Below are 25,439 nucleotides of genomic sequence, written 5' to 3'. Positions count from 1 at the left end.
CGGGGCTGGGGGGAGGGTGATGGGGAATGACCATCCTACTCTTTTTTAAGTTTTTACATGAAGGGGTATAAGACGATCTGAATCGTTGATGTGTCTAGGGGTTGTATCGAAAAAGAAGTGAAGCAAAAAATAAAGTTGTTTTCAGAGTTCATGTTCCAAACACGCCTTGGATGGGTGCACTCTCTTGTGTTACTTTCAGCGCCAGAAATAGTAGGGCAGCCATCATAGAAGTAGCGTGTCGCGTTGCGTTCGTCTCAGCCTTCTTTCTGGTCTTACTCTGGCTTTTTCTCACTGATGATGGCCAGCGGCATTTTGTGTCTTTTTGACCTAGAGAATTTCTTGGGCACGCAACAACTGAAAGCCTGGGAGTCATCACTGCTTCTTTTCTGCAGCGTGGGGCGCACAACGAGGACCGACATGGCCAGAGAGATATGGATGCCGTGCTGCGTATCCGTCGTCCCTCGAAACGGCCGGGTAGGTTGTTTTCACGTATTTTGTTATCCAGCGCGGATTGTATTCGTCTCGTCTAAATTTTTAAAAATCAGACATAAATTAAGGAAGGTTTGCGGGCGTCCTGACCCTGGTCACATAGGACTTCGTCCACTCAAAATCCTTCTCACGGCCATTTTTCTTTCACTGCGCCTCTCCTTTCCCTTACTTTGCATCCGCACCCTCTTCATCTGACACCGTTGTTGTACCTTTTTGGCCGCCGCAGACACATTGTGGATGTTTGTAACCCCAACCACGCGCATGCCCGCATTGGACTACGCTGCCATCCACCCCGGATCCGGCCGCAACCAGGTAACCTCCACCCCCTACCGACGCCGTCTAAGGCAGGCACCACGTCGGACAGGTGTTTAGTCAAATGCCATTGAGATTTCTTTACCTTTTGGTTGTTTCCTACAGTAAGCACAATGGCAGGGTTCTCGGTGATGAATGATGAATTGTTGTCCGATGCATGGTCGGTTGTATTTGCGAACTTTGTAGGCAGGAGGCAAGGTGGCTCGGCCTTTTCGCAAAATGTACATTCTTTGTTTCATGAGCAAAACTACTAGACGCCATACAACTTGCATGTGATCTACTAACGCAATGTGAAGTCGCTAGCCCATCGGTGGTACATCATCTTTAACTCCATCATGAAGTATTGTTGCGTGATTGCACGGTTGTGGCCACCGGGTACAGCGGCGTTGAAGATCGAAAATTTTGCTTCTTGTTGCTCTATATGTTGGTCAATTTATTAATTCACTCAATGTTGCAACTTGTTGGTCGCGCTGTAGCACATAACAAAGGGTAGGTCATTCATGTTGACGTATTGTTGGATAAATCTCAAGGGGCACAATGCGTGGATCAAAATATGCGCATACTGGCTCGTATAGTTGAAATTGGAACCAATGAATTCAAAAAACTTGTTGAACATTCAGTTATTTCAGATGTAATATTTATGTTGGAACTATTGTTGTACCAGAAATATTTGCATGATAGTCGCAAATGAATTGTACTACTTTTTATAATTATTTTGCATGTTACAAACACAGAAAAAAATAGAGGCAGATATCTAGAAGACAAGGTTGAAGATCGGTTCAGAGGCTACTAGCGGTGTTACAGCCCAGGGGTGGCTCATCATATCGGAGGCCGTCTCGAGCCCCCCTAGGTCGGCTCCTGCATTGGGTGGTCGTACCGGCCCATGTCCCGGCTATAACTCTATAAGATGGACACAAGGGACTTGGAGTACACGACGAGGCGACTGGTGTCCAGGAGGACTCCTCCAACCGACTAGGATCATGTAACCCTAGACCCCGATACCCATACAAGTCAGGGTAGGTTAGTCGATAGGAACAAAACCTAAAGTTGATACTCAACCCCTCTCTCATTGTACCCCCCCCCCCCCCTATATGCAATTAGTACAACTCAGCATGAAGTTGGATTTTACCTCCTCCGCGAGGGCGTGAACGTAGGCAAATCCTTCTCCGCTTCCCATTCGACGTACTCGTCCGACGAGTGTACCATGTCGAGGGATCTACCGGAAATAACTGTGACACACAAGAATTTAACACACGCCACCGCGAAGGACGCTAGCGAGGTTTGCTCGAGACTGTCTTGCCGTCACTTCTTGAGCAAGTGATTCCGATTCCACAACAAGTGATCTTTGACAAAGCCCATGTCGAACAGTCTGATCCCAATGTCCAGCAATAGAGGAGAAACATGCAAGGTTCACGCCAAATGAGTTACCACCATTGGACCACCCGTCACATGTCATGACAGACGTCATAGCAACTACATATGACCTCCTCGGACTTTAGCATGAAGAACTTTTTTTCTTCTTCTAAAATTCCACCATAACTCTCATATGTAATGTCCTCCTAAAACAAGAATGATAAACCAGAGGATTATTTTGAAGGTTGTAACCTTGAGCTTCTTTGATGGGCTTTAGTGGGCAGAAACAGACCCGAGACAACCACAGGCTTTGGACTGAAAGCATATAAATTCCCAAGGAAAATGGAGTTCCAGTAAAAAAAAATCAATCTAAATTCTTCGGTTTGGAAATGTGGTAAACCGAGCGAGCAGCCCACGTGAAAGCAAATAATCCTTGTCTCTCACACACTTATTCACGAGAATTTCTAAAAAAAAATCACGAGAAAAAAAAACAGAAAAGAAGGGCGGCTCCTCTGGTTCATCTCTCCCGGACCGGCAGACCCTCCATCCATCATTCATCCCCATGATTCGATCACGCGCACACCTCTCTCTCCCCACGACTCCTCACAAGCCAAGCCAACAACCAACAGACATGGAAAGCTCTCTCTTCCTCCTCATCCTGTAGACTCGACTGTGGGCAGCCAGCCCCAGCCTCCCTCCTCCTAGATTCGATTCCTTTCCTCCCCTTCCGCCCAACCCCAACCCCCACCCCAACCCCACCGCGAAAGAGAGAGAGAGAGAGAGAGAGAGGGAAAGAAAGGCTGCGGCCGTCGCAGTCCCATCGATTGCCCCACCGCCCGCCCCGCCGCGCCGCGCTTTCCCGCCCTCCCAAGCCGAATCCGATGGTTCCACCCGTTGACCGCCTCCGCCATCGGAGGCCGCGCCGCGCCACCCCCAGCCCCTTCCCCCTATAGATACCGCCCCGCCTGATCGCTCCGGCCAAATGGCGGTCGGCGGCGACGACGACATGGAGAGGGACTTCGCCGCCAGGCTGCGCCTCGCGCCCTCCAACCCCTCCTCAGCCTCCGCTTCCGCCTCAGCCTCCCCCACGGCGGCCTCCCCTACTGCGGGCGGGGGCGGGATCGCCTTCCGCGCGCCGCAGGAGCAGTTCACCGCCGCCGACTTCGAGCTCGGCAAGATCTACGGCGTCGGCTCCTACTCCAAGGTAGTTAGTGGTGGCACACCATCGTGTTGGCGTCGTCGTTGTTTAATTAACCAGTGGACGGACGGTTCCCTCCTTGTTTTTACCCCATGGCTTGGTGGCCGCGTGGGGAACGGAATCGTGGGAATTGCCGTTGCTGAGGCCGCTTTGTTTTTGCGTCAGGTGGTCAGGGCCAGGAAGAAGGACACGGGCAACGTCTACGCGCTCAAGATCATGGACAAGAAGTTCATCACCAAGGAGAACAAGATCTCCTACGTCAAGATGGAGCGCATCGTGCTCGACCAGCTCGATCACCCGGGCGTCATCAGGCTCTTCTTCACCTTCCAGGACACATACTCCCTCTGTCAGCACTGCCTCTCTTTCTTTCTTTGAATTACAGTAGTTAATTAGCAACTGGGCACTTTTATTTTACTGAAGTCCTAGTTGCATTTTGGATGCTTACATTGGCTGAACACGGCATTTCTTTGGCTGTCCAGACATGGCACTGGAGTCGTGCGAAGGCGGGGAGTTGTTCGACCAAATCGTACGGGTTAGTATCATCAACCTGCTCACAATGTGGCTAGTTCCTCTTCTATACTTGCTTCTTATTCTTGGGTTTTGCTTGCAGAAAGGCCGCCTGTCTGAGGACGAGGCACGGTTTTATGCCGCTGAAATTGTTGACATTCTGGAGTATTTGCATAGTGTAGGCCTAATTCATCGGGATGTGAAGGTTTGTTCATTGTACATGAGATTCATGTTTGTCTTTGAGTTAATGCCATCAGCAACAATGACTTACTCACATTGTTTGATCTCCCAGCCAGAAAATTTACTCCTTACTTCTGATGGACACATCAAGATTGCTGATTTTGGTAGCGTGAAGCCTACTGTGGACACTCCAATCAAAGTCCTCCCAAATTCAACTAGTAAGATAAACATACGCAGAGCTGGATTCTCTTAGTGTTTGGTGATGTAAAGCTCTTAATGTTCTGCTTTCCTTACACTTACCGTGCAGATGAGAGGGCCTGCACATTTGTTGGAACAGCTGCATATGTACCACCAGAGGTCCTGAACTCTGCCCCAGCAACTTTTGGGTAAGTGAATAACTTCATCTGTTGATGCCCTTGACAATCCTTGCTTTCTTGGTACAATTCTACTTTTGTGATATTTACAGTACTGCATTCTTTGATGTGATTTTATGTTTTGCCTCTGAGTGATGTATTCAATCGCATTATTAAGCACCAGCACTGTGCATTTATTGGCTACGTCCGAAAGCTTATCTTGCTAGAAAACATATCTTGTAGACGACTTCCCTAGCTATCAGTGTTGTCATGCTTCTGGACTTTAGGTTACTAGCAGAAGTTGAAAAATTCATGTTATAACATCAAAGACTTCAAGATGATGGTACACAAAATAACAGTCGGTACAAATTGTGCTAGCTGAAATGCATTTCTGGTATCTGTCTGTCCCATCAGCATAGTATTGTGTACTATGTCTTGTCAGTTCAACATTTGTATCAGAAAGTCACCTTTTCTGAGTATGCATAAGATGATAAGTGTTGTATTCTATTTTTGAAGACATTAGATTCTTCTTTTCTTAACTGAAGACATTAGATTCTTGATGCATTCTTTAGCTGTTACGAAAGAATAACTTAAGTTCATTGCATCAAAGAAAAACCACCTTCCATGATGTATCTCTAACCCTAGTTTGCTGCCAGTTGCGAAGATGTTAAGCTTCTAAAGAACTGTGTTTTTTTTTTGTGGTGTTACAAGCAGTGATTTATACACGTTTTTCTGATGGGTTTCTATGTTTTCTTGGCAGAAATGACTTGTGGGCATTGGGGTGCACGTTGTTTCAAATGCTTTCTGGCTCTTCGCCATTTAAGGATGCCAGTGAGTGGTTGATTTTCCAGCGAATTATTGCAAGGGATCTCAGATTTCCTGAGTTCTTTTCGGATGAAGCAAGAGATCTCATTGACAAGTTGCTGGTATACAATTATACAGATTACTTCTTGCATTTTTTTTTTGGTCATAAGTTATATATGGTTCTTAAAAAAATGCTACCAGCATAAAAACAACTCTTGTCCTAGTTCTGATCATTTCATGGTTTATCAGATACAGTAATATTCTAAATACATAATGAAATTGCATAGTCCCCACTCCAGCCAAAAGAGAAGCTGCATCCTTAGATCTCTGAGTCAAATTTCCAACGAGTAGGGCCTGCTTAAACTCTTCGTTCTGCAGGATGTTGATCCAACCAAACGACCAGGTGCAGGACCTGATGGTTATGCTTCCTTGAAGAAGCATCCTTTCTTCAGAGGTATTGACTGGAAAAATATAAGGAAGACGCGTGCACCAAAGCCCACTGTGGAGGCAAATGTATGCTATCTTACATATGTCAGTGTAATCACTTAACGCTACTCTTTATCATTCTGATGGTCTCCCTATTCAGGCAAATGAGGATGAGGATAATCAAGATTCAGATTGGTTGTCACACATGGGAAGTGCACATGCCAACCAAAATGTCCCTGTTGGGAATAATGGTGCTGCGTCATCTTCTGAAGTACGGTCCCATGTATCTAAATTAGCTTCCATCGACTCCTTCGACTCTAGATGGTAAATACAGACTATCACAACATTTATTATACTTACAGGAGAGAAAAGAAAAATGAAAACGGGGGGAAACGGTCGACTACATGCTCACAATTTTTCCACAAGTGAGAGGTGATTCATGTCAGTGCATATTGCTTTAACAATGTGGCAGGCAGGATTTCCTGGAGCCAGGTGAATCTGTAGTGTTGATATCTAAGCTGAAGAAGATTAATAAGCTATCAAATAAGAAGGTCCAGCTGATCCTCACCAACAAACCTCAGTTGATCTGTGTTGACCCTGCGAAGATGGTGACCAAGGGGAATATTAGTTGGTCTGATGATCCAAGTGAACTCAATGTACAAGTAGCCAACTCCTCGCATTTTAGGATCTCCACGGTATTCCTCTTTGCTGCTACTGCTCCTTAGTATTATCCTAGTAGCTGTTCTATTTTATTACGCCTAACTGAGTTCTCTTACAGCCAAAAAAGGTGTTCGTATTTGAGGATGCAAAACAGCGTGCCTGGCAATGGAAGAATGCAATTGAAGACCTCCAGCACTGCCAAAAGAACTGATTTTCAATTGAAATCAAGATACCAAAACGGGTGATGTTAAGCACTCTGAGCACACCTTAGTCATGTTTTTCACTTGGCGGAACACATGGGGGTTTCTCGCTCCTGCTCTCCTCACGTGCCTGGGAAGGAAATCACTTGTGGCATGTTGATCGATGTCCCCCGTCTACCTCCCTAAACAGTTTTGTTTGTTTGTTAATTGCTGCAGCAGATAGCATCAGAGTGATTGAAATGTTGGCCCTCCGGAACAGTTAACAAAAGAAATCCATGAGATGATCGATTTGTATTGTTGTATTTGTATCATCGAATCACCTTAACAATGTTGCCATAGCTTAATTATATTCTCTTGCGTCCTCTGTTTTAGTGCTTAAACACCGTGAAATGGTTTTTGTGCCGTTGTTATGCTTTGCGGAGGTTGTGAGTACTGAGTAGTGTGTCCATATCTCGTGCTGTACACTTGTACTACTACATGATGTGTTTGGCCATTTCCATGATGCAGAGCTGATCTGCTACCATCATCTGGGTAACAATGGAGATCGAAAACAGGCAATTTAACATTCCTCCTCCATATATATGCCAACAAATCATTTCTGCTAATTTTCAGTAGTACTAGCAAACTTCCTTTGATACTTGTCATGATTGTTACACTGAACATTCTCTACATCATTGTACCAAAACTGAATAATCTTTTTTCTTTTCGACATAAGCCTTTGCAAAGTGCAGGTAAGCAGAGAAGGCCAAGGCACCGAGGGCAGCCAGAAACCAGAAGAAGTAATCAAGATGGCCCCTGTTGAGGTTGTTGGAGAACCAGCTCCCCCCATTGCTGCTGGTCACCCTGTCAATGGCGTACACAAGGAAGCTACTGATGAAGCAGCCAACCCCACCTATGCTCATGCACAGAGCTACGCCCAGGCTCCGGAGGGAGTCCGGCACCTGGTCGTAGAAGAACTCCAGCAGGCCAACATACGCAAACACGCTGGTCAAGCCTGCCAGGAGGAACTGGGGAACCACCCACAGCAAGCTCATAGGAACAACGGCATCAGGCTCATCCAGGGTGCCATGATCTGCTGCTATCCCGAGCCTCTTCATCTCCACCAGCGCGGCGACGATCATCGCGACGATCGAAATCGCCAGCCCGGCGCCGATCCTCTGCAGCATTGTGATGCCATGAGGGTTCCCCGTGTGCTTTCTAGCCAGCGGGACGAGGATCCGGTCGTAGATCGGCAGGAAGATCATGACCGCGACATGGCTCAGGTTCTGCATGGCGGCGGCTGGCACCACCAGGCTGCCTACTCTCCTGTCGAGCGTGCTCGCCTGCTTGGTGAAGAAAGTAGGCCACTGTGCGTAGACGACGGCGTAGATCAGGCATGCCGACCATATCGGGAACAATCTGAGCAGCGATGCCGCTTCATGAGGGGAACCTGCATTGCCGGTGCTCCCCTTGGGTGGCAATGACGAGCTATCGAGCAATGGCCGTGAGTCGTCGGATAATCTGCGTGCCAATGGACCAAGTGATCGAGCAAGGTTCAGTTTCAGAAGAATGGACTGAATCGAAGCTGAGAAATCAAGAGTTTGATTACTTGGAGGAGCGCCATGATGAATGCCAGGATCGAACCGTGGCGACAAGCGGTTCGCCGAGCCGCGCAAGCAGGCCGCCATTCCTCGCCGGAGGGTAGAAGCGGTAGGTCTTGGTTCCGAGCAAGAAGACAGCGAGGGCGAGCGCCATGGCGACGCCCGCGATCCCGAACCCGAGCTGCCAGCTAACGCTGTCCTGGACGTAGTTCAGGGCCGGGACGGTGACGGTGACGCTGCCGTCCGTGACGAAGAAGAACCAGTTGAAGAAGGAGCCCCTGGCGGCGAGCTCCTCGGGGTCGTTCTCGTCGAACTGCTCGGCGCTGAACGCCTGCACGCACGGCTTCTGCCCGCCGTAGGCGAAGGCGACGAGGTAGAGCGACACGTAGAAGAAGGCCACCTGGGCCGCGGACGGGCTCGCCGTCGCCGAGGATGCCACGTGTGGCGTGCCCTCGCCGCCGTGCACCGACGACGAGATGGTCAGCATGGCTAGCCCCTGGAAAGCACACAGTTCAAGGGAGAAGTCCAACTGGTTTCTTGGGAATACGGGGTTTTGTTCCTCTGCGAAATTCGTCTACCAGGATGTAGAGGAGGGAGGCGTAGAGGATGGTGCGGTACCGGCCGATGCAGGAGTCGGCCAGGGCGGCGCCGAGCAGCGGCAGCATCATGGCCACGCCTGACCACGCGTTGACGGCCGCGGCGGCGGCCGCCGTCGGCTGCCCGAGCGGGCCGGTCAGGTAGGTGATGAGGTTCCCGGAGATGCCGGCGAAGGCGAACCGCTCCGCGACCTCCACCCCTGCGTTGCCGCGAATTCAGTTTCGACCGTCACCAGCTCACCAGCTCCTGCACGTTTGCGATTTGCCTCGTGTCGTATCGTACGTACCGATGACGAAGAGCGCGGCCGGCCACCGGCCGGAGGAGCGCCGCGAGGCCGGGCGGCCGCGGTGGTCAACGGCGGCCACCGGCTCCGCTCCCGCCGATGCCATCACGTCTTCTTCTCCGCTGCCGATGCTCGTCCTCCTCCGTTTGGAGCCCGACGCCGAGGCCAAGGGCAACTAAACTAGACTACCGATAACAGTAGTAAAAGGTCAATGCAGCAGGAGCTGAGATGCTCTCCAATGCTGCCATGGCCTGAAGCGCCATGTGCAACTCGGCATCTACATGTGGTGGAGCTGGTCGTCGTCAGGTCTTAGTTTTCGCCACCATTTTCTGTTTATCTATTAGCATGTTGGGCGAGAAACAAAATCGTGGTTGCGGTGACGGGGGTTGTAAACTACGACTTGCTTCTCAGTTTCGATGCGAGCGAGTCTTGTCATTTGGTTTTCCATTTCGTGGAGACAACGACTTTGCACCGACAGAACTCCATCGAGATTCGTATTCTGAAGTGTCAAGCAAAACTCTGAAAATTTCCCACATGTACGTATACATGGAGTAGACCGCATGTCTGTCAACCTTCATTAGAAAATGCCTTACCATGTGAGCTGCACACAAAAATACAAACTTGTGAAATGAGTAAATTCAAATCGACGTATTGGCTTATTTCTAGTTGCCTAGATCATATCTATACATGTACATGTCAAATATTTGCCATAATCTTTTGACACTTTAAAACATTTCCTTTTCCGCAAAAAAAAAAGTATTCATGCGCTATGCTAAGTTTAGAACTCTGGATACAACAGGCATTCTGGGGATCTGGAAGAGTAAAATGCATTGGTGATCACTGTACTTGTGTCGATAGCTTACTTTACTCGTTGTCCTTAAGAATACGGTCACTATATACGAGTACTGGTGATTATACGATCATTGTCTTACCGTGCTCGGTATTGTCTACTTTGACCGGCCAAACTGCCTACGTGGCCAGCTCGGCTTTGTTGGAAGCTTGGAGTAAACCCTATCTGGGGTTATCGGATCCGTTCATTGGAGAGACCATGGCTTTGCGTGATGGAGTTATCTTTGCTAACCTGCGCGGTTTCTCACATGTGATCATGGAAATAGACTGCCTGAAGATAGTTAATCTCTAGAACACTCGTCATAACAGTCTTTTTGTTGTGGCTTCTTTACTTTTAGAAATTAGAGAGCTAGCTTTCTATTTTTCTTCTTTCGTTGTTCAACATGTAAACAGATCAGCCAATGTATCTGCCCACCTTTGTGCTAAACATGCAAGCACACCGGTGGTCACCGACAGTTGGACTGGTTCGAGACCATCCTTCCTACTCACTAACCTTTTGGCGGATGATGCTAGGAGTACCTTTGTTGAATAAAGCTCTCAGATTAGATTGCAAAAAAAAAAAATGCAACCAAGTCATCTCACTTCTCTCTACGTATGCGGGCTCTACCAGTCAATGAGTGGAAATGAGAAATTAATAGGCAAAATAAATTGTGCGAGAACTCATTACCTGATTCATGCTACTAACAAAGAGACGTGTGAGATGTGTTGTGTACGAGCTCCAATTTCTCGTTGTCGGCAACCACGGCAACACACAACCTCATGTTTTTGTAGGGGTACATAACAATAATGCTAAACATACAAAGAGTTATACGCAATTACACACTGACTAAGATTTTTTTTATCTACTAACCAATCACAAACTTGCCCTCTCCCTGATTTTCAGGGAGGGTGGGCCGCCTCCCCACCTATTGACCAATCAAATTAACTCTTTTTGTAAAACCTTGTAACTCGTTTGTATGTGTAGCATTACTTGAATACACACAGACTCACGTGCTGTTGATGCTCGACCATGGGGCCCAGGTGCGGAGCCAAGGGGGTGAGCGCCCCCCCCACCCTCACCCCCCCGAGACACTAAGTCCAGTTAGCGGGCGGCCCATTTGTTTTTCTGTTCATTTTTTCGCGTTTCCAACTGGGATTTCAATGTTTTCTGTTTTTTATTTTCTTCATTCTTTCTTTTTTCAAATTGCAGGGATTTTTTTTAAATTGATGATTTTTTTTCAGTCTTTGTGAAAGTTTTTGGAATCAATGAACTTTTTAAAAAAAATTGGTGCACTTTTTCCAATATGATGATCTGTTTTCATTTTTTGACTTTTTTTTTCCAAAATTGATGATTCCTTTTCAAATTCAATGATTTTCCCCCCAACTTAATGAACTTTCTCTTCAACATAGATGAACTTTTCTCAAATTCTCTGTGTTTTTTCAAACTCATTTTTTTTCAATTCATAAAAAAAAAATCCATGAACATTTTTTAAGAAGACTCCTGCAATGGATTCCCCCTCCGACAGAGCTCCATAACAGGCCTCCAGATTGGATCTTCGCGAAATAGAGACTAGCGACGGCGATAAAATTCTTCCTGAGGTATGACAAATGGTTTCGGGATTTACATGATTTAGTGGCGGTGGAATTGGACTAAGGTGGTTCAGGGGGCCCCCGCAGACCGCATAATTGGGTTTAATAGTAGAGAGATTGGACTTTGTTTATCCTATTGGTGAAGCATAACTGCATAACTAGGTTTGCATGAAAAAAATTATCAGGCACGCTTTCGACACTAACATGAACATGTGCACAAGAAATCAGAATTTTCAAAAATTATCTGAACTTCGTACTGGTACATTATGTTCACATATTTTCCACATATTTACATCAAGTCAGCGTGGCCATTTCTTTTGAAAACCATTGTAAATGCGGGGCTGTTCTATGGTCACGCCATCCTCGTCCGTGTAGCTTTGAATCTGGAAGCGACGCGAAATATCATTTTGCTAATTTCCCGTGGCAAGCTTCCTTCCCTACCTGCCATGATTGTCCATGAAAATTGCGCTGAAGGCTCTGTAGATACCATCGCATCACTGTACTGAAGCTGAACTGTTCCTTTTCTTGCCGACATAAACCCTTGCAAAGTGCAGGTAAGCAGAGAAGCCCAAGGCACTGAGCGCGGCCAGGAGCCAGAAGAAGTAGTCGAGGTGCCCCCTGTTGAGGTTGTTTGAGAACCAGCTCCCCCCATTGCTGCTGGTCACCCTGTCAATGGCGTACACGAGGAAGCTGCTGATGAAGCAGCCAGCCCCGGCGATGCTCATGCACAGAGCGATGCCCAGGCTGCGGAGGGAGTCCGGCACCTGGTCGTAGAAGAACTCCTGCAGGCCGACGAACGCGAACACGCCGGACAGCCCGGCCAGGAGGAACTGAGGAACCACCCACAGCAGGCTCATGGGGATGGGAACTTGAGGCTCGTCTAGCAGGCCGTGGTCGACTGCGATCCTGAGCCTCTTGGTCTCCACCAGCGCGGCGACAATCATGGCGACGATCGAGATCGCCAGCCCGACGCCGATCCTCTGCAGGACGGTGATGCCACGAGGGTTCCCTGTGCGTTTTCTAGCGAGCGGGACGAGGATCCGGTCGTAGATCGGGAGGAAGATGAGCACTGCGGCGTGGCTCAGGTTTTGCATGGCGGCGGCCGGTACGAGCAGGCTGCCGATCCTCCTGTCCAGCGTGCTCGCCTGCTTGGTGAACAGCGTCGACCACTGCGACAGGACGACGGCGTAGATCAGGCAGGTCGACCATATCGGGAACAGCTTGAGCAGCGACGTGGCTTCGTGAGGGAAATCTTTGGCGTTATCCTTGGATGCCGATGGAGCATCGGCAAGCAATGGCAGTGAGTCATCATCGGGTAATCTGCGTGGATGCCAAACGAGCGAGTGAACATTCAGTTTCTCAGATGAATTCGCTCAACTGAAGTGTTCTGAACTTCTGATGGATAGAAAGAAAAAGGTTGATTACTTGGAATTGGAACTCCATGACGAGTGCCAGGATTTAGCCCTCGACACGAGCAGTTCGCCGAGCTGCGCGAGCAGGCCGCCGTTCCTCTCCGGTGGGTAGAAGCGGTAGGTGCTGGTTCCGAGCAAGAAGACGGAGAGAGCGAGCGCCATGGCGGCGCACGGGATGCCGAATCCGAACTGCCAGCTTACGCTCTCCTGGACGTAGTTCAAGGCCGAGATGGTGATGGTGTTGCCGCCGCTTGTGGCGAAGCACCACCAGTTGAAGAAGGAGCCCCTGGACGCGAGCTCCTCGGGGTCACTCTCGTCGAACTGGTCCGCGCTGAACGCCTGCACGCAGGGCTTCTGGCCGCCGTAGGCGATTGCGACGAGGTAGAGGGAGAGGTAGAAGAAGACCACTTGGATAGCAGACGGGCCTGCCGAGCACTCGGCTGAGTCCGGCGTGCCCGCGCATGCCGCTGGTGGCGCCGACGAGACGGTGAGCATGGCCAGTCCCTGGGAACAATCAGAAAAAAAGCAATGAACTCTCTTCTATGGAAGGACTGGGGAAGCAAATTCTTGTGAAATTGTTCGGTAGGAAGAAGCTAGTGCCGGCGCGGCTAGACGTACGTACCAGGATGTAGAGGCCGGAGGCGTAGACGATGGTGCGGTACCGGCCGAGCCAGGAGTCGGCCACGGCGGCGCCGAGCAGCGGCAGCAGCATGGCCACGCCCGCCCACACGTTGACGGCGGCCGCAGCCGACCCCGTCGACTGCCCGAGCGGGCCTGTCAGGTAGGTGATGAGGTTGCTGGAGATGCCGGCGAACGCGAACCGCTCCGCGACCTCCACCCCTGCGTTCAATTCCGACCGTCATCAACGCGTAGGCATGCGCGCAAAACCTCTCTGCAAACGAGGAGGGGGCTGCAGTTTGCTCCGTGGCGTACCGACGACGAAGAGCGCGGCCGGCCACCGACCGGAGGAGCGCCGCGACACCGGGCGGCCGCGGTGGTCGACGGCGGCCACCACCTCCGCTCCTGCCAATGCCATCCTCGTTCCGCCCAGCTGCTCTGCCAGTGAAAGTGTAGCTTTATCCCAGCTTTGTTTCCCTGACTGGTGTCGTAATAACAAATTTTTGGTTGAGTGTGACGAAGGCTGGAGAGAGATGGCTGTGGTTTTTTGCATGTGTTTCAAACTTTCCGATGGTGCGATGTGCCAACTGCTCATTTCTTTGTTAATTGTTCTGCTCCCTGCCGAATCTCTTCTCTTGAGATTGTATATGTTTCCCGGCTTGTGGTTGCACGACTTTGTTCTAGTGTTGTTTGTGCTTTTGCAAAGTCCAGATACAATATGAGCGGGGAGTCTGGACGCTTGACAGGTTACCAACCAGAATGCTATAAAACTGAAGGGTGACATCGGATTTTGGACAGATAATACTCATACCGTATTATAGCATCTCCAACAGAAGCCCAAAAAAAAGGCACGCTAAAATAATTTTACAGCGCCATTTTAGTAACTTTAGCAACGGACAACACGCAACAGTCCAGCAGACGCATTAAAAAATAAAGCACCACACATATATCTACAACAAACAGGTCCCTAAACATTTACAAATAAATCCATCTAATCAAAATAAAAACACAATTGGGTCCCCAGTGGTTGGAGCAAGCTAGCTTGCTGATCTTGCAAATCATCTTCCGTCGGGCACCGCACGCGAGCTAGCTTGTTGTGAATCGCAAATGCGAGCTAGCTAGCTTCCCTTAATTGTTGGAGCAAGCTAGCAGAAGGGCAACGGCGGCTCCCGGCCGGCACACGCTCCCGACCAGCGAACTCGAGGCGGCGAGCTGCAGCCGACGAGTAGAAGGGCAGCGTCGGCTCCGTCCCGTGCTAGGACGAGTAGAGACGAGAACGCATAGGAGTGGCCGCGGCCGGCGGCGGCGCGCTGCAGCCCCTGCAGGGGCGAGCTCGAGGCGGGACGAGCAGAGGAAGCGGAGCAGTTCGTCTTCGCGCTTTAAATTGTCCAGCGCGCTGTACGCCACGCATTAAATATCCCGCGTGCGATGCAGAAATTCCCAGCGCGCTAGATGGATTTTACACCGTGCTGGTTTTTGCAGCGTCTGTTGGAGATGCTCCGCGCGCTAAATTGACATTTTTTCTAGCGCGGGCTACTTTTAGCGTCTCTCTTGAAGATGCTCTTAGAGCATCTACAACTGGACTTTGCAAATCCGGCCCTTTAAACGCCCGCGGACGCGATCGGGCACATCCGCGGAGAGTGACCGGCCACGCGTCAAATTAGCCACTCTGCATCTGAGTCTCTCATATTTCGACCCCTGGATTTATACAAAGCATGCAAAAGAAATTCTACGTACTACCCTAGCTAATATTCGTTGTCAGAGATGTCCACGACGATGGCGCCGGACGCCAGCTGGACGGGCGGGAAGGAGGGCTCCGGCTCATCCTCCTCCTGCTCGACCTCATCCATGTAGGCGAGCATCTCCGCCTCCTCTATGGCCTTCATCTCCTGCCGCCGACGGTGTCTAGCCTCCGCAGCCGACTCCGAGCGGAGGGAATCGAGGATGGTCTGCTGCTCCGCATGCAGATCCGCGTCGCCAGCGTCCCCCGCATCCTCCTCCTCCTCGTCGTCGTCCTCCACCTCCTCCTCCTCCTCCAACTCCTTCTCCAGATCCATTGCATCTGGAGGTAGCCCCGCGGCGATCTGGACTTCGCGCCTTGTCCAGATCTGCTCAAGGAGCTCGAGCCGGCGCTCCGGCCTTAGAAATGGCTCGCTCCTGACCCGGCGACGTGGGGGCATGGCTACTAGGCGGGCGGGAGAAGTGGAAAGTGGCGGCGACGGTGGACAGGCGGAGGAAAATATGGATGGTAGGACCACGTGGCGACACTGGTCCGGAGGAAACGAGTTTCGGACTGCCGGGTTTCCTCCGGACCGGTGTTTCCTTCGGGTGCCCCATATTTGGGTTGGATATGAGGGGTGCCGGTCATCTCGGGCGTTTGAGGCCTGTTTAGAAAAATTGTGACCGGTCAGTGGCCAAGCAGCCTGCCCAAACGTATGAGATGGGTTTGAGGCGTCTGGATGTAGATACTCTTATATTACATATTTTTTTTATAAATCCAAAGCGGGACAGGTGCGGTATGGATGGGAAAACAAATACTAAATACATTAAAAAAAGGAGATATGGTATAGAAACAAAGCGGCAACGGACGGGAAGCGGACAAAAAGCATTCGGGCAATTCAAGAAAAAGAACCACGTCTCAACACAATTAGATCATGATGACGCGCGTTGTCGTGCTGTCTATTTATTCAATAAATGGTTTAGAAAATTATGAACATTTGAAGCATAAAACACCGAAGATAAGATGTACATGGAAGAAATGAAAATAAAAAGTTTAGTGCTTTGATATTTTTAAATAGTTGCCATGGTTTTTTTAAATTACTACGACGTGATGCCTTGTAGTTTGAATGTAAATGGTACTACAAGTCGGTGCATATATGGAGTGGCCGGATTTGAAAGGGTAACATTAAATCAGGCTCAATATATCATAATCCGTTCATAGTCCCGTGCCATGGAGATTCCTGCAAGATGACTGTGTTACTTCAAGAGGAGTTGTTTAATAGAGGAAGATGACGGCAATGCTGAAAATAAGTTGGTATGGCCGTTATTAAAAAGAACTATTAGGCTATCGAACGTCAAGCGACTGATATAAAACTTTCAGCAACTTGAGCAGATCAGCCATGTTGTTCCCTATCTTCCTCGAAAGAGAGCAGAAATTGGTTTGATACCAATAGTGCAGTTGAGTATGAACTCCTCTTTTTCCTGTGATTCGCCTCTCTTGGATCAAGATTAGTACATTTGAACAAAAGGACATGGCGGAGGATCATATGCTAATCAAAATCGCTTTAAGTTCAAAGACACAATCAATTTTAAACTGAATGTCTACCTTCAGTATGTGGATTCATTGATTTTTCCATCAAAGTAGTTACATAATCTCCGGCATTGCTTTGGCTCAATAAATGGTTGTGTGCATCGCTTGATGCAGATACCGGAGGTAATCCTCCTTTTCAAATTTTTTTCCTTCGTCTCAACTATTTAAAACAAGTGGAAGGCGTCTATTGAAAATATTGGCTATATCAAATTTGGATAGTCGCCCATTGAAAAAGCATACAAGGAACCTTTAGTGATAAAATACGTTACTAGACTAGAGGAATGATAAAAGCCTTTCTAGCACATAAATGAAATAATTGATTAACTTCGACTCAAACCTCATACTATCAAGCAATGTTATCATCTAAAGTTATCTCTAACCCAAGGAGCCTTGTAGTGATGAAAAACTAGAAACAACAAACATTTTTTTCCAGCTATATTCTTACAACCTCCTATATTTAGTGTAATTAATTAATTAGTTTTATTACCTTTTGGCTGACTTTGTATGGCTCGCCGTTCCCTGACACTCACTGGGCTGAACTAGGATAATCTTTTTTGAATTTTAAGTAGGATAAAATTAATATGGAGCAAGACAACTCCAGGTCACCTTTGTGAACATTGATTTGGATGATGAAAGCTCTCCAGTACCAGCCGAAAATCCAAAAAAAAAACATTCAACAATTGAATTTCTCAACATACATTAGCTTGGAACAAAACACCCTTAGAGCAACTCCAACGGGGAGAACCATTTCGTTCGCCCTCGTCCGTTTGGGTCGGCGCGGACAAAAGTGGCGGCCCAACGCGCCGACCCAAACGGACGCGCGTCCGTTTTTTGTCCGCGGGCGACCCATTCCAGGCTCATTTTTGAGCTGGATTTGCGTCGGCGCGAACACGAGACGGACGCGCGCGCGCCTACTCCTCTCCCCGGGCCCGTCTATCGGTGGCAACCAGAACCATTTTCCTCCATTTTCCCCAAAAACGCTCCCGCCAGTGCGCGCCCCTGCCCCCCAACCAACTATGGAGGACGCCATCGACCTCGACCTCGACGCCGCCGCCGGCCTCGCCTCCCTCGCCTCGTCCGGCGTCGTCGCCCCCTCTGGGAAAGGCAAGCCTCGTGCGGCGCGCAAAACCGCCGCGGCGACCAAGCCGAAGAAGGCGCTGACGCACGAACAGCGGGCAAGGGAGTCAGCCAAGAGGAAGGGCCGGAGGCACGCTGCGGACGCGAGGGATGAGGCCGCCACCGTGCAGCACGAATTCACCAACGCCCGCGTCGCTGCTGCAACGAGGGAGGCGCTCAACATGCTTGGGGTAAACCCTAGCCAGCACAACCTCGTCCAAGCCGCTGTCGCCGCGGCCAGCACCGGCTCGTCGGTGTTTCCTCGGTGGTGATGCCCGACTCACCCCGCGCATCGGCTTGCAACCCGGTCCCCGGCTTCCACGTCTACCCGCAGGCCTCCCGCCTCTCCGGGGAGCGCTCACCCGACGTGAGCGTGGAAGGCGTGCCCATCGACCTTAACGCCACCCCGGTGGTCGGTGGCTCGTCGTCCGGCGGCACGAGGAAACGCGCGCGACAGACGCCGGCCGGCGGTCTCCCGGACGCCCGCAACCTGTTCGAGGAAATGCCGTCCGCCGTCTATGGCGTCGAGGGCCATCTTTTTGTATGCCGGCAGGTGTGCCGGCATGACCACGGGAGCCGCGATGGCGTGGTCGAACTCCAAGTCCTACCATTTTTTGTGTGCTGGCATGTGTGCCGGCCGGCTGGCGAGTGCGCCAGCATGAACCGTGGTATTTTCTGAAGCCGGCATTGTATGTTGGTGCTGGCATGGTGATGTCTACTACACAACCTTCTTCTTGTAGACGTTGTTGGGCCTCCAAGTGCAGAGGTTTGTAGGACAGTAGCAAATTTCCCTCAAGTGGATGACCTAAGGTTTATCAATCTGTAGGAGGCGTAGGATGAAGATGGTCTCTCTCAAGCAACCCTGCAACCAAATAACAAAGAGTCTCTTGTGTCCCCAACACACCCAATATAATGGTAAATTGTATAGGTGCACTAGTTCGGCGAATAGATGGTGAAACAAGTGGTATATGGATAGTAGATAATGATTTTTGTAATCTGAAAATATAAAAACAGCAAGGTAACTAATGATAAAAGTGAGCGTAAACGGTATTGCAATGATAGTAAACAAGGCCTAGGGTTCATACTTTCACTAGTGCAAGTCCTCTCAACAATAATAACATAATTGGATCACATAACTATCCCTCAACATGCAACAAAGAGTCACTCCAAAGTCACTAATAGCAGAGAACGAACGAAGAGATTATGTTAGGGTACGAAACCACCTCAAAGTTATTCTTTCCAATCAATCCGTTGGGCTATTCCTATAAGTGTCACAAACAGCCCTAGAGTTCGTACTAGAATAACACCTTAAGATACAAATCAACCAAAACCCTAATGTCACCTAGATACTCCAATGTCACCTCAAGTATCCGTGGGTATGATTATACGATATGCATCACACAATCTCAGATTCATCTATTCAACCAACACATAGGACCTCAAAGAGTACCCCAAAGTTTCTACCGGAGAATCACGACGAAAACGTGTGCTAACCCCTATGCATAGGTTCATGGGCGGAACCCGCAAGTTGATCACCAAAACATACATCGAGTGAATCACGTGATATCCCATTGTCACCACTGATATCCACGGCAAGACATACATCAAGTGTTCCCAAATCTTTAAAGACTCAATCCGATAATATAACTTCAAAGGGGAAATTCAATCCATTACAAGAGAGTAGAGGGGGGAAGAAACATCATAGGATCCAAATATAATAGCAAAGCTCGCGATACATCAAGATCGTATCACCTCAAGAACACGAGAGAGAGAGAGAGATCAAACACATAGCTACTGGTACATACTGATGTCTACTACACAACCTTCTTCTTGTAGACGTTGTTGGGCCTCCAAGTGCAGAGGTTTGTAGGACAGTAGCAAATTTCCCTCAAGTGGATGACCTAAGGTTTATCAATCCGTAGGAGGCGTAGGATGAAGATGGTCTCTCTCAAGCAACCCTGCAACCAAATAACAAAGAGTCTCTAGTGTCCCCAACACACCCAATACAATGGTAAATTGTATAGGTGCGCTAGTTCGGTGAAGAGATGGTGATACAAGTGCAATATGGATAGTAGATAATAGTTTTTGTAATCTGAAATAATAAAAACAGCAAGGTAGCAAGTGATAAAAGTGAGCGTAAACGGTATTGCAATGATAGTAAACAAGGCCTAGGGTTCATACTTTCGCTAGTGTAAGTTCCCTCAACAATACTAACATAATTGGATCACATAACTATCCCTCAACATGCAACAAAGAGTCACTCCAAAGTCACTAATAGCGGAGAACGAACGAAGAGATTATGATAGGGTACGAAACCACCTCAAAGTTATTCTTCCAATCAATCCGTTGAGCTATTCCTATAAGTGTCACAAACAGCCCTAGAGTTCGTACTAGAATAACACCTTAAGATACAATTCAACCAAAACCCTAATGTCACCTAGATACTCCAATGTCACCTCAAGTATCCGTGGGTATGACTATACGATATGCATCACACAATCTCAGATTCATCTATTCAACCAACACAAAGGACCTCAAAGAGTGCCCCAAAGTTTCTACCAGAGAATCACGACGAAAACGTGTGCCAACCCCTATGCATAGGTTCATGAACCCGCAAGTTGGTCACCAAAACATACATCAAGTGGCACGCGGTATCCCATTGTCACCACAGATATCCACGGCAAGACATACATCAAGTGTTCTCAAATCTTTAAAGACTCAATCCGATAAGATAACTTCAAAGGGGAAACTCAATTCATTACAAGAGAGTAGAGGGGGAAGAAACTTCATAGGATCCAAATATAATAGCAAAGCTCGCGATACATCAAGATCGTATCATCTCAAGAACACTAGAGAGAGAGATCAAACACATAGCTACGGGTACATACCCTCAGCCCCAAGGGAGAACTACTCCCTCCTCGTCATGGAGAGCACCGGGATGATGAAGATGGCCACCGGTGAGGGTTCCCCCCTCCAGCAGGATGCCGGAACAGGGTCCCGATTGACTTTTGGTGGCTACGGAGGCTTCTGGCGGCGGAACTCCCGATCTATCTTGTGTTCTGGAATTTTTAGGTCACGTAGGTATATATGGGTGCAGGAGGTACGTCAGGGGAGCCACGAGGGCCCCACGAGACAAGGGGCGCGCCTTAGGGGGGGCGCCCCCACCCTCGTGAGCACCTCGTTCCTTCCTTGACGTAGGGTCCAAGTCCATCGGGTGTGTTTCCTTCCAAAAATAACTTCTCCAGTTGATTTCGTTCCGTTTCGACTCCGTCTGATATTCCTTTTCTTCAAAACACTGAAATAGGCATAAAACACCAAATCTGGGCTGGGCCTTCGGTTAATAGGGTAGTCCCAAAAATAATATAAAAGTGGATAATAAAGCCCAATATTGCCCAAAACAGTAGATAATATAGCATGGAGCAATCAAAAATTATAGATACCTTGGAGACGTATCTAGCATCCCCAAGCTTAATTCCTGCTCGCCCTCGAGTAGGTAAATGATAAAAAGATAATTTTTGATGTGGAATGCTAGTTGGCATAATTTCAATGTAATTCTTCTTACTTGTGATATGAATATTCAGATCCGAAAGATTCAAGACAAAAGTTCATATTGACTTTGAAATAATAATACTTCAAGCATACTAACAAAGCGATCATGTCTTCTCAAAATAACATGGCCAAAGAAAGCTATCCCTACAAAATCATATAGTCTGGCTATGCTCCATCTTCACCACACAAATATTTAAATCATGCACAACCCCGATGACAAGCCAAGCAATTGTTTCATACTTTTGATGTTCTCAAACTTTTTCAATCTTCACGCAATACATGAGCATGAGCCATGGACATAGCACTATAGATGGAATAGAATGGTGGTTGTGGAGAAGACAAAAAGGGGGAAGATAGTCTCACATCAACTAGGCGTATCAACGGGCTATGGAGATGCCCATCAATAGATATCAATGTGAGTGAGTAGGGATTGCCATGCAACGGATGCACTAGAGCTATAAATGTATGAAAGCTCAACAAAAGAAACTAGTGGGTGTGCATCCAACTCGCTTGCTCACGAAGACCTAGGGCATTTTGAGGAAGCCCATCATTGGAATATACCAACCAAGTTCTATAATGTAAAATTCCCACTAGTATATGAAAGTGAAAACATATGAGACTCTCTATATGAAGAACATGGTGCTACTTTGAAGCACAATATATGAGACCCGCTATATCATGGTGCTACTTTGAAGCACAAGTGTGGAAAAAAGGATAGTAGCATTGCCCCTTTTTATTATTTTTTTATTTGGCCTTTCTTTTTTTGGCCTTTATTTTTTATTGGCCTTTCTTTTTTATGGCCTTTCTCTTTTTTTTATTTGGGACAATGCTCTATTAATGATGATCATCACACTTCTATTTATTTACAACTCAAGAATTACAACTCGATACTTAGAACAAGATATGACTCTATATGAATGCCTCCGGCGGTGTACCGGGATATGCAATATGACAAGGATGGAATGTGCCATGATGAACTAGATGGTGGAAAGTTGCATGGCAATGTATCTCGGAATGGCTATGGAAATGCCATAATAGGTAGGTATGGTGGCTGTTTTGAGGAAGGTATATGGTAGGTGTATGATACCGGCGAAGGGTGTGCGGTATTAGAGAGGCTAGCAAAGGTGGAAGGGTGAGAGTGCATATAATCCATGGACTCAACGTTAGTCATAAAGAACTCATATACTTATTGCAAAAATCTAGAAGTTATCAAAGCAAAGTATTACACGCATGCTCCTAGGGGGATAGATTGGTAGGAAAAGACCATCGCTCGTCCCTGACCGCCACTCATAAGGAGGACAATCAATAAACACCTCATGCTCCGACTTCGTTACATAATGGTTCACCATACGTGCATGCTACGGGAATCACAAACTTCAACACAAGTATCTCTCAAATTCATAACCACTCAACTAGCATGACTCTAATATCACCATCTCCATATCTCAAAACAATCATCAAGCATCAAACTTCTTAGTATTCAACACACTCATAAGAGAATTTTTATTATTCTTGAATACCTAGCATATTAGGATTTTAAGCAAATTACCATGCTATTTAAGACTCTCAAAATAATATAAATGAAGCATGAGAGTTCATCTATTTCTTCAAAATAAAACTACCACCATGCTCTGAAAGATATAAGTGAAGCACTAGAGCATCGACAAACTACTCCAAAAGATATAAGTGAAGATCAATGAGTAGTTGAATAATTATGCAACCATGTGAAGACTCTCTAACATTTAATAATTTCAGATCTTGGTATTCTATTCAAACAGCCAGAAAACAAAATAAAATGACATCTAAGAATAGCAAACATCATGTGAAGAAGGAAAAACTTAGGATCAACCGAAACTAACCGATAGTTGTTGAAGAAGAAAGGTGGGATGCCAACCGGGGCATCCCCAAGCTTAGATGCTTCAGACTTCTTGAAATATTATCTTGGGGTGCCTTGGGCATCCCCAAGATTGATCTTTTGTGTCTCCTTAATTCCTCTCATATCACGGTCTCCCTAAATCTCAAAAGCTTCATCCACACAAAACTCAACAAGGACTCGTGAGATAAGTTAGTATAAACCATTGCAAAACCTTATCATACTCTACTATAGCAAATCACTAAAATTATTATTCAACATTGCATACTAAATTCCTCTGCATATTTAATAGTCCTATCCTCAAATAGAATCATTAAAGAAGCAAACATATGCAAACAATGCAAACATAACAGCAATCTGCCTAAACAGGATAGTCTGTAAAGAATGCAGCAACATCCATACTTCCCTAGATCCAAAAATTATGAAAGAAATTACCACTGTAGTAAATTTATCAGAGCTTAATATGCAAAATGTTTCAACATTTTATGACATTCTGACTTTTCTAGGGAATTATTGCAACAGCGGTAAACTTTCTGTTTTCAAACAGCAACATGTATACTTGTAACATAGGCATAGTAAAGGCTATCAATGCCACTTTTATTGAAATAAAAGATGCAAAACATTGTTCTAAATAACAGCAAGCAAATCCTGACAAAATAAATTGACGCTCCAAGCAAAACACATATCATGTGGTGTATAAAAATATAGCTCCAAGTAAAGTTACCAATGAACGAAGACGAAAGAGGGGATGTCTTCCGGGGCATCCCCAAGCTTAGGCTCTTAGATATCCTTGAATATTACCTTGGGGTGCCTTGGGCATCCCCAAGATTAGGCTCTTGCCACTCCTTAATCCATAGTCCATCGAATCCTTACCCAAAACTTGAAAACTTCACAACACAAAACTTAAAGTAGAAAACTCGTAAGCTCCGTTAGTATAAGAAAGTAAATCACCACTTCAAGGTATTGTAATGAACTTATTATTTATTTATATTGGTGTTAAACCTACTGTATTCCAACTTCTCTATGGTTTATAAACTATTTTACTAGCCATAGATTCATCAAAATAAGTAAACAACACATGAAAAACAGAATCTGTCAAAAACAGAACAGTCTGTAGTAATCTGGATCAAACGTATACTTCTGGAACTTATAAAATTCTCAAATAAATTTCTGGACCTGAGGAATTTATCTATTAATCATATTCAAAAATAATTAACTAAATATCACTCTCCAAATAAAAATGGCAGCAATTCTCGTGAGCGCTAAAGTTTCTGTTTTTGACAGCATGATCGACAAGACTTCCCCCAAGTCTTCCCAAAGGTTCTACTTGGCACAAACACTAACTAAAAGCATAAAACCACATCTAAACAGAGGCTAGATGAATTATTTATTACTAAACAGGAACAAAAAGCAAGGGACAAAAATAAAATTGGGTTGCCTCCCAACAAGCGCTATCGTTTAATGCCCCTAGCTTGGCATGATGATTTCAATGATGCTCACATAAAGGATGAGAATTGTAACATAAAGAGAGTATCATGAAGAATATGACTAGCACATTTAAGTCTAACCCACTTCCTATGCATAGGGATTTTGTGAGCAAACAACTTGTGGGAACAATAATCAACTAGCATAGGAAGGTAAAACAAGCATAACTTCAAAATTTTAAGCACATAGAGAGGAAACTTGATATTATTGCAATTCCTACAAGCATATATTCCTCCCTCATAATAATTTTCAGTAGAATAATGAATGAATTCAACAATATAACCATCACCTAAAGCATTCTTTTCATGATCTACAAGCATATAAATTTTACTACTCTCCACATAAGCAAAATTCTTCTCATTCGGAATAGTGGGAGTATCATAGGAAACTCGAATACTATAAATTGTTTCCATATTAAAAGGGTAATGTTCAGAGAAGGGGTAATCATAATCATGAATTTTTTTATAAATATAATCATTACTACTTTTTATAGCATAAGTTTCATCACAATAATCATCATAAGTAGCAACTTTGTTCTCATCATAATCACTTTGCATATCTAAACATGGAAGGCTAAAAATATCATCATTAAGCGTAGCATACCCAAGCTTGGGACAAACATTAATTGCAGCAAATATATTCTCAAATATGTCATCCTCATCAAACATAGCTTCCCCAAGCTTGGGCCTTTTCGTATCATAAGCATAGTCACTCTC

General features: G+C 46.7%; 3 protein-coding genes across 4 annotated transcripts; 1 reads left to right on the top strand and 2 right to left on the bottom strand.

Moving 5' to 3' along the window:
- Window positions 1-2,704: 2,704 nt before the first annotated feature.
- LOC125545410 (3-phosphoinositide-dependent protein kinase 1-like) lies at window positions 2,705-6,846 on the top strand. 2 transcript variants are annotated; one of them, XM_048709335.1, is made up of 11 exons: window positions 2,707-3,358; window positions 3,518-3,698; window positions 3,832-3,884; window positions 3,963-4,064; window positions 4,152-4,257; window positions 4,347-4,425; window positions 5,153-5,318; window positions 5,575-5,709; window positions 5,783-5,946; window positions 6,095-6,317; window positions 6,401-6,846. In XM_048709335.1, exons 1-11 carry the CDS (start codon window positions 3,137-3,139, stop codon window positions 6,491-6,493), a joined length of 1,524 nt encoding a protein of 507 aa, XP_048565292.1. In that variant the 5' UTR covers window positions 2,707-3,136; the 3' UTR covers window positions 6,494-6,846. The 2 variants fall into 2 exon arrangements, with proteins under 2 accessions (XP_048565293.1, XP_048565292.1); XM_048709336.1 differs by lacking the exon at window positions 6,401-6,846 and having other exon boundaries at window positions 2,705-3,358; window positions 5,783-5,893; window positions 5,985-6,223.
- A 122-nt stretch (window positions 6,847-6,968) lies between these two features.
- Window positions 6,969-9,333, bottom strand: LOC125545409 (protein NRT1/ PTR FAMILY 5.10-like). Its single transcript, XM_048709334.1, has 4 exons — window positions 8,946-9,333; window positions 8,641-8,858; window positions 8,071-8,558; window positions 6,969-7,982 (listed from the first exon to the last, which is right to left on the bottom strand). Exons 1-4 carry the CDS (start codon window positions 9,046-9,048, stop codon window positions 7,154-7,156), a joined length of 1,638 nt encoding a protein of 545 aa, XP_048565291.1. The 5' UTR covers window positions 9,049-9,333; the 3' UTR covers window positions 6,969-7,153.
- A 2,254-nt stretch (window positions 9,334-11,587) lies between these two features.
- Window positions 11,588-13,864, bottom strand: LOC125548867 (protein NRT1/ PTR FAMILY 5.10-like). The gene is made up of 4 exons (XM_048712394.1): window positions 13,706-13,864; window positions 13,395-13,612; window positions 12,786-13,276; window positions 11,588-12,680 (listed from the first exon to the last, which is right to left on the bottom strand). The coding sequence occupies exons 1-4, from the start codon at window positions 13,806-13,808 to the stop codon at window positions 11,855-11,857; spliced, it is 1,638 nt and encodes a 545-aa protein (XP_048568351.1). The 5' UTR covers window positions 13,809-13,864; the 3' UTR covers window positions 11,588-11,854.
- Window positions 13,865-25,439: the final 11,575 nt, after the last annotated feature.

The sequence above is a fragment of the Triticum urartu genome, chromosome 3 (assembly GCF_003073215.2).
Source record: "Triticum urartu cultivar G1812 chromosome 3, Tu2.1, whole genome shotgun sequence".
NCBI lineage: Eukaryota > Viridiplantae > Streptophyta > Magnoliopsida > Poales > Poaceae > Triticum > Triticum urartu.
This window is presented reverse-complemented; position numbering and strand designations above follow the sequence as displayed.

What these genes read in the sequence shown, in the direction of transcription:
- LOC125545410 (XM_048709335.1), top strand. Translation starts at nt 3,137, where the DNA reads ATGGCGGTCGGCGGCGACGACGACATGGAGAGGGACTTCGCCGCCAGG. An exon ending in ATCTCATTGACAAGTTGCTG is followed by an intron (nt 5,319 to 5,574) that starts GTATACAATTAT and finishes TTCGTTCTGCAG; the next exon opens with GATGTTGATCCAACCAAACG. An exon ending in AGCCCACTGTGGAGGCAAAT is followed by an intron (nt 5,710 to 5,782) that starts GTATGCTATCTT and finishes CTCCCTATTCAG; the next exon opens with GCAAATGAGGATGAGGATAA.
- LOC125545409 (XM_048709334.1), bottom strand. Translation starts at nt 9,048, where the DNA reads ATGGCATCGGCGGGAGCGGAGCCGGTGGCCGCCGTTGACCACCGCGGC. An exon ending in CCTCCCTCCTCTACATCCTG is followed by an intron (nt 8,559 to 8,640) that starts GTAGACGAATTT and finishes TGTGCTTTCCAG; the next exon opens with GGGCTAGCCATGCTGACCAT. An exon ending in TCATCATGGCGCTCCTCCAA is followed by an intron (nt 7,983 to 8,070) that starts GTAATCAAACTC and finishes ATTGGCACGCAG; the next exon opens with ATTATCCGACGACTCACGGC.
- LOC125548867 (XM_048712394.1), bottom strand. Translation starts at nt 13,808, where the DNA reads ATGGCATTGGCAGGAGCGGAGGTGGTGGCCGCCGTCGACCACCGCGGC. An exon ending in GGCCGCGCTCTTCGTCGTCG is followed by an intron (nt 13,613 to 13,705) that starts GTACGCCACGGA and finishes AATTGAACGCAG; the next exon opens with GGGTGGAGGTCGCGGAGCGG. An exon ending in TCATGGAGTTCCAATTCCAA is followed by an intron (nt 12,681 to 12,785) that starts GTAATCAACCTT and finishes GCATCCACGCAG; the next exon opens with ATTACCCGATGATGACTCAC.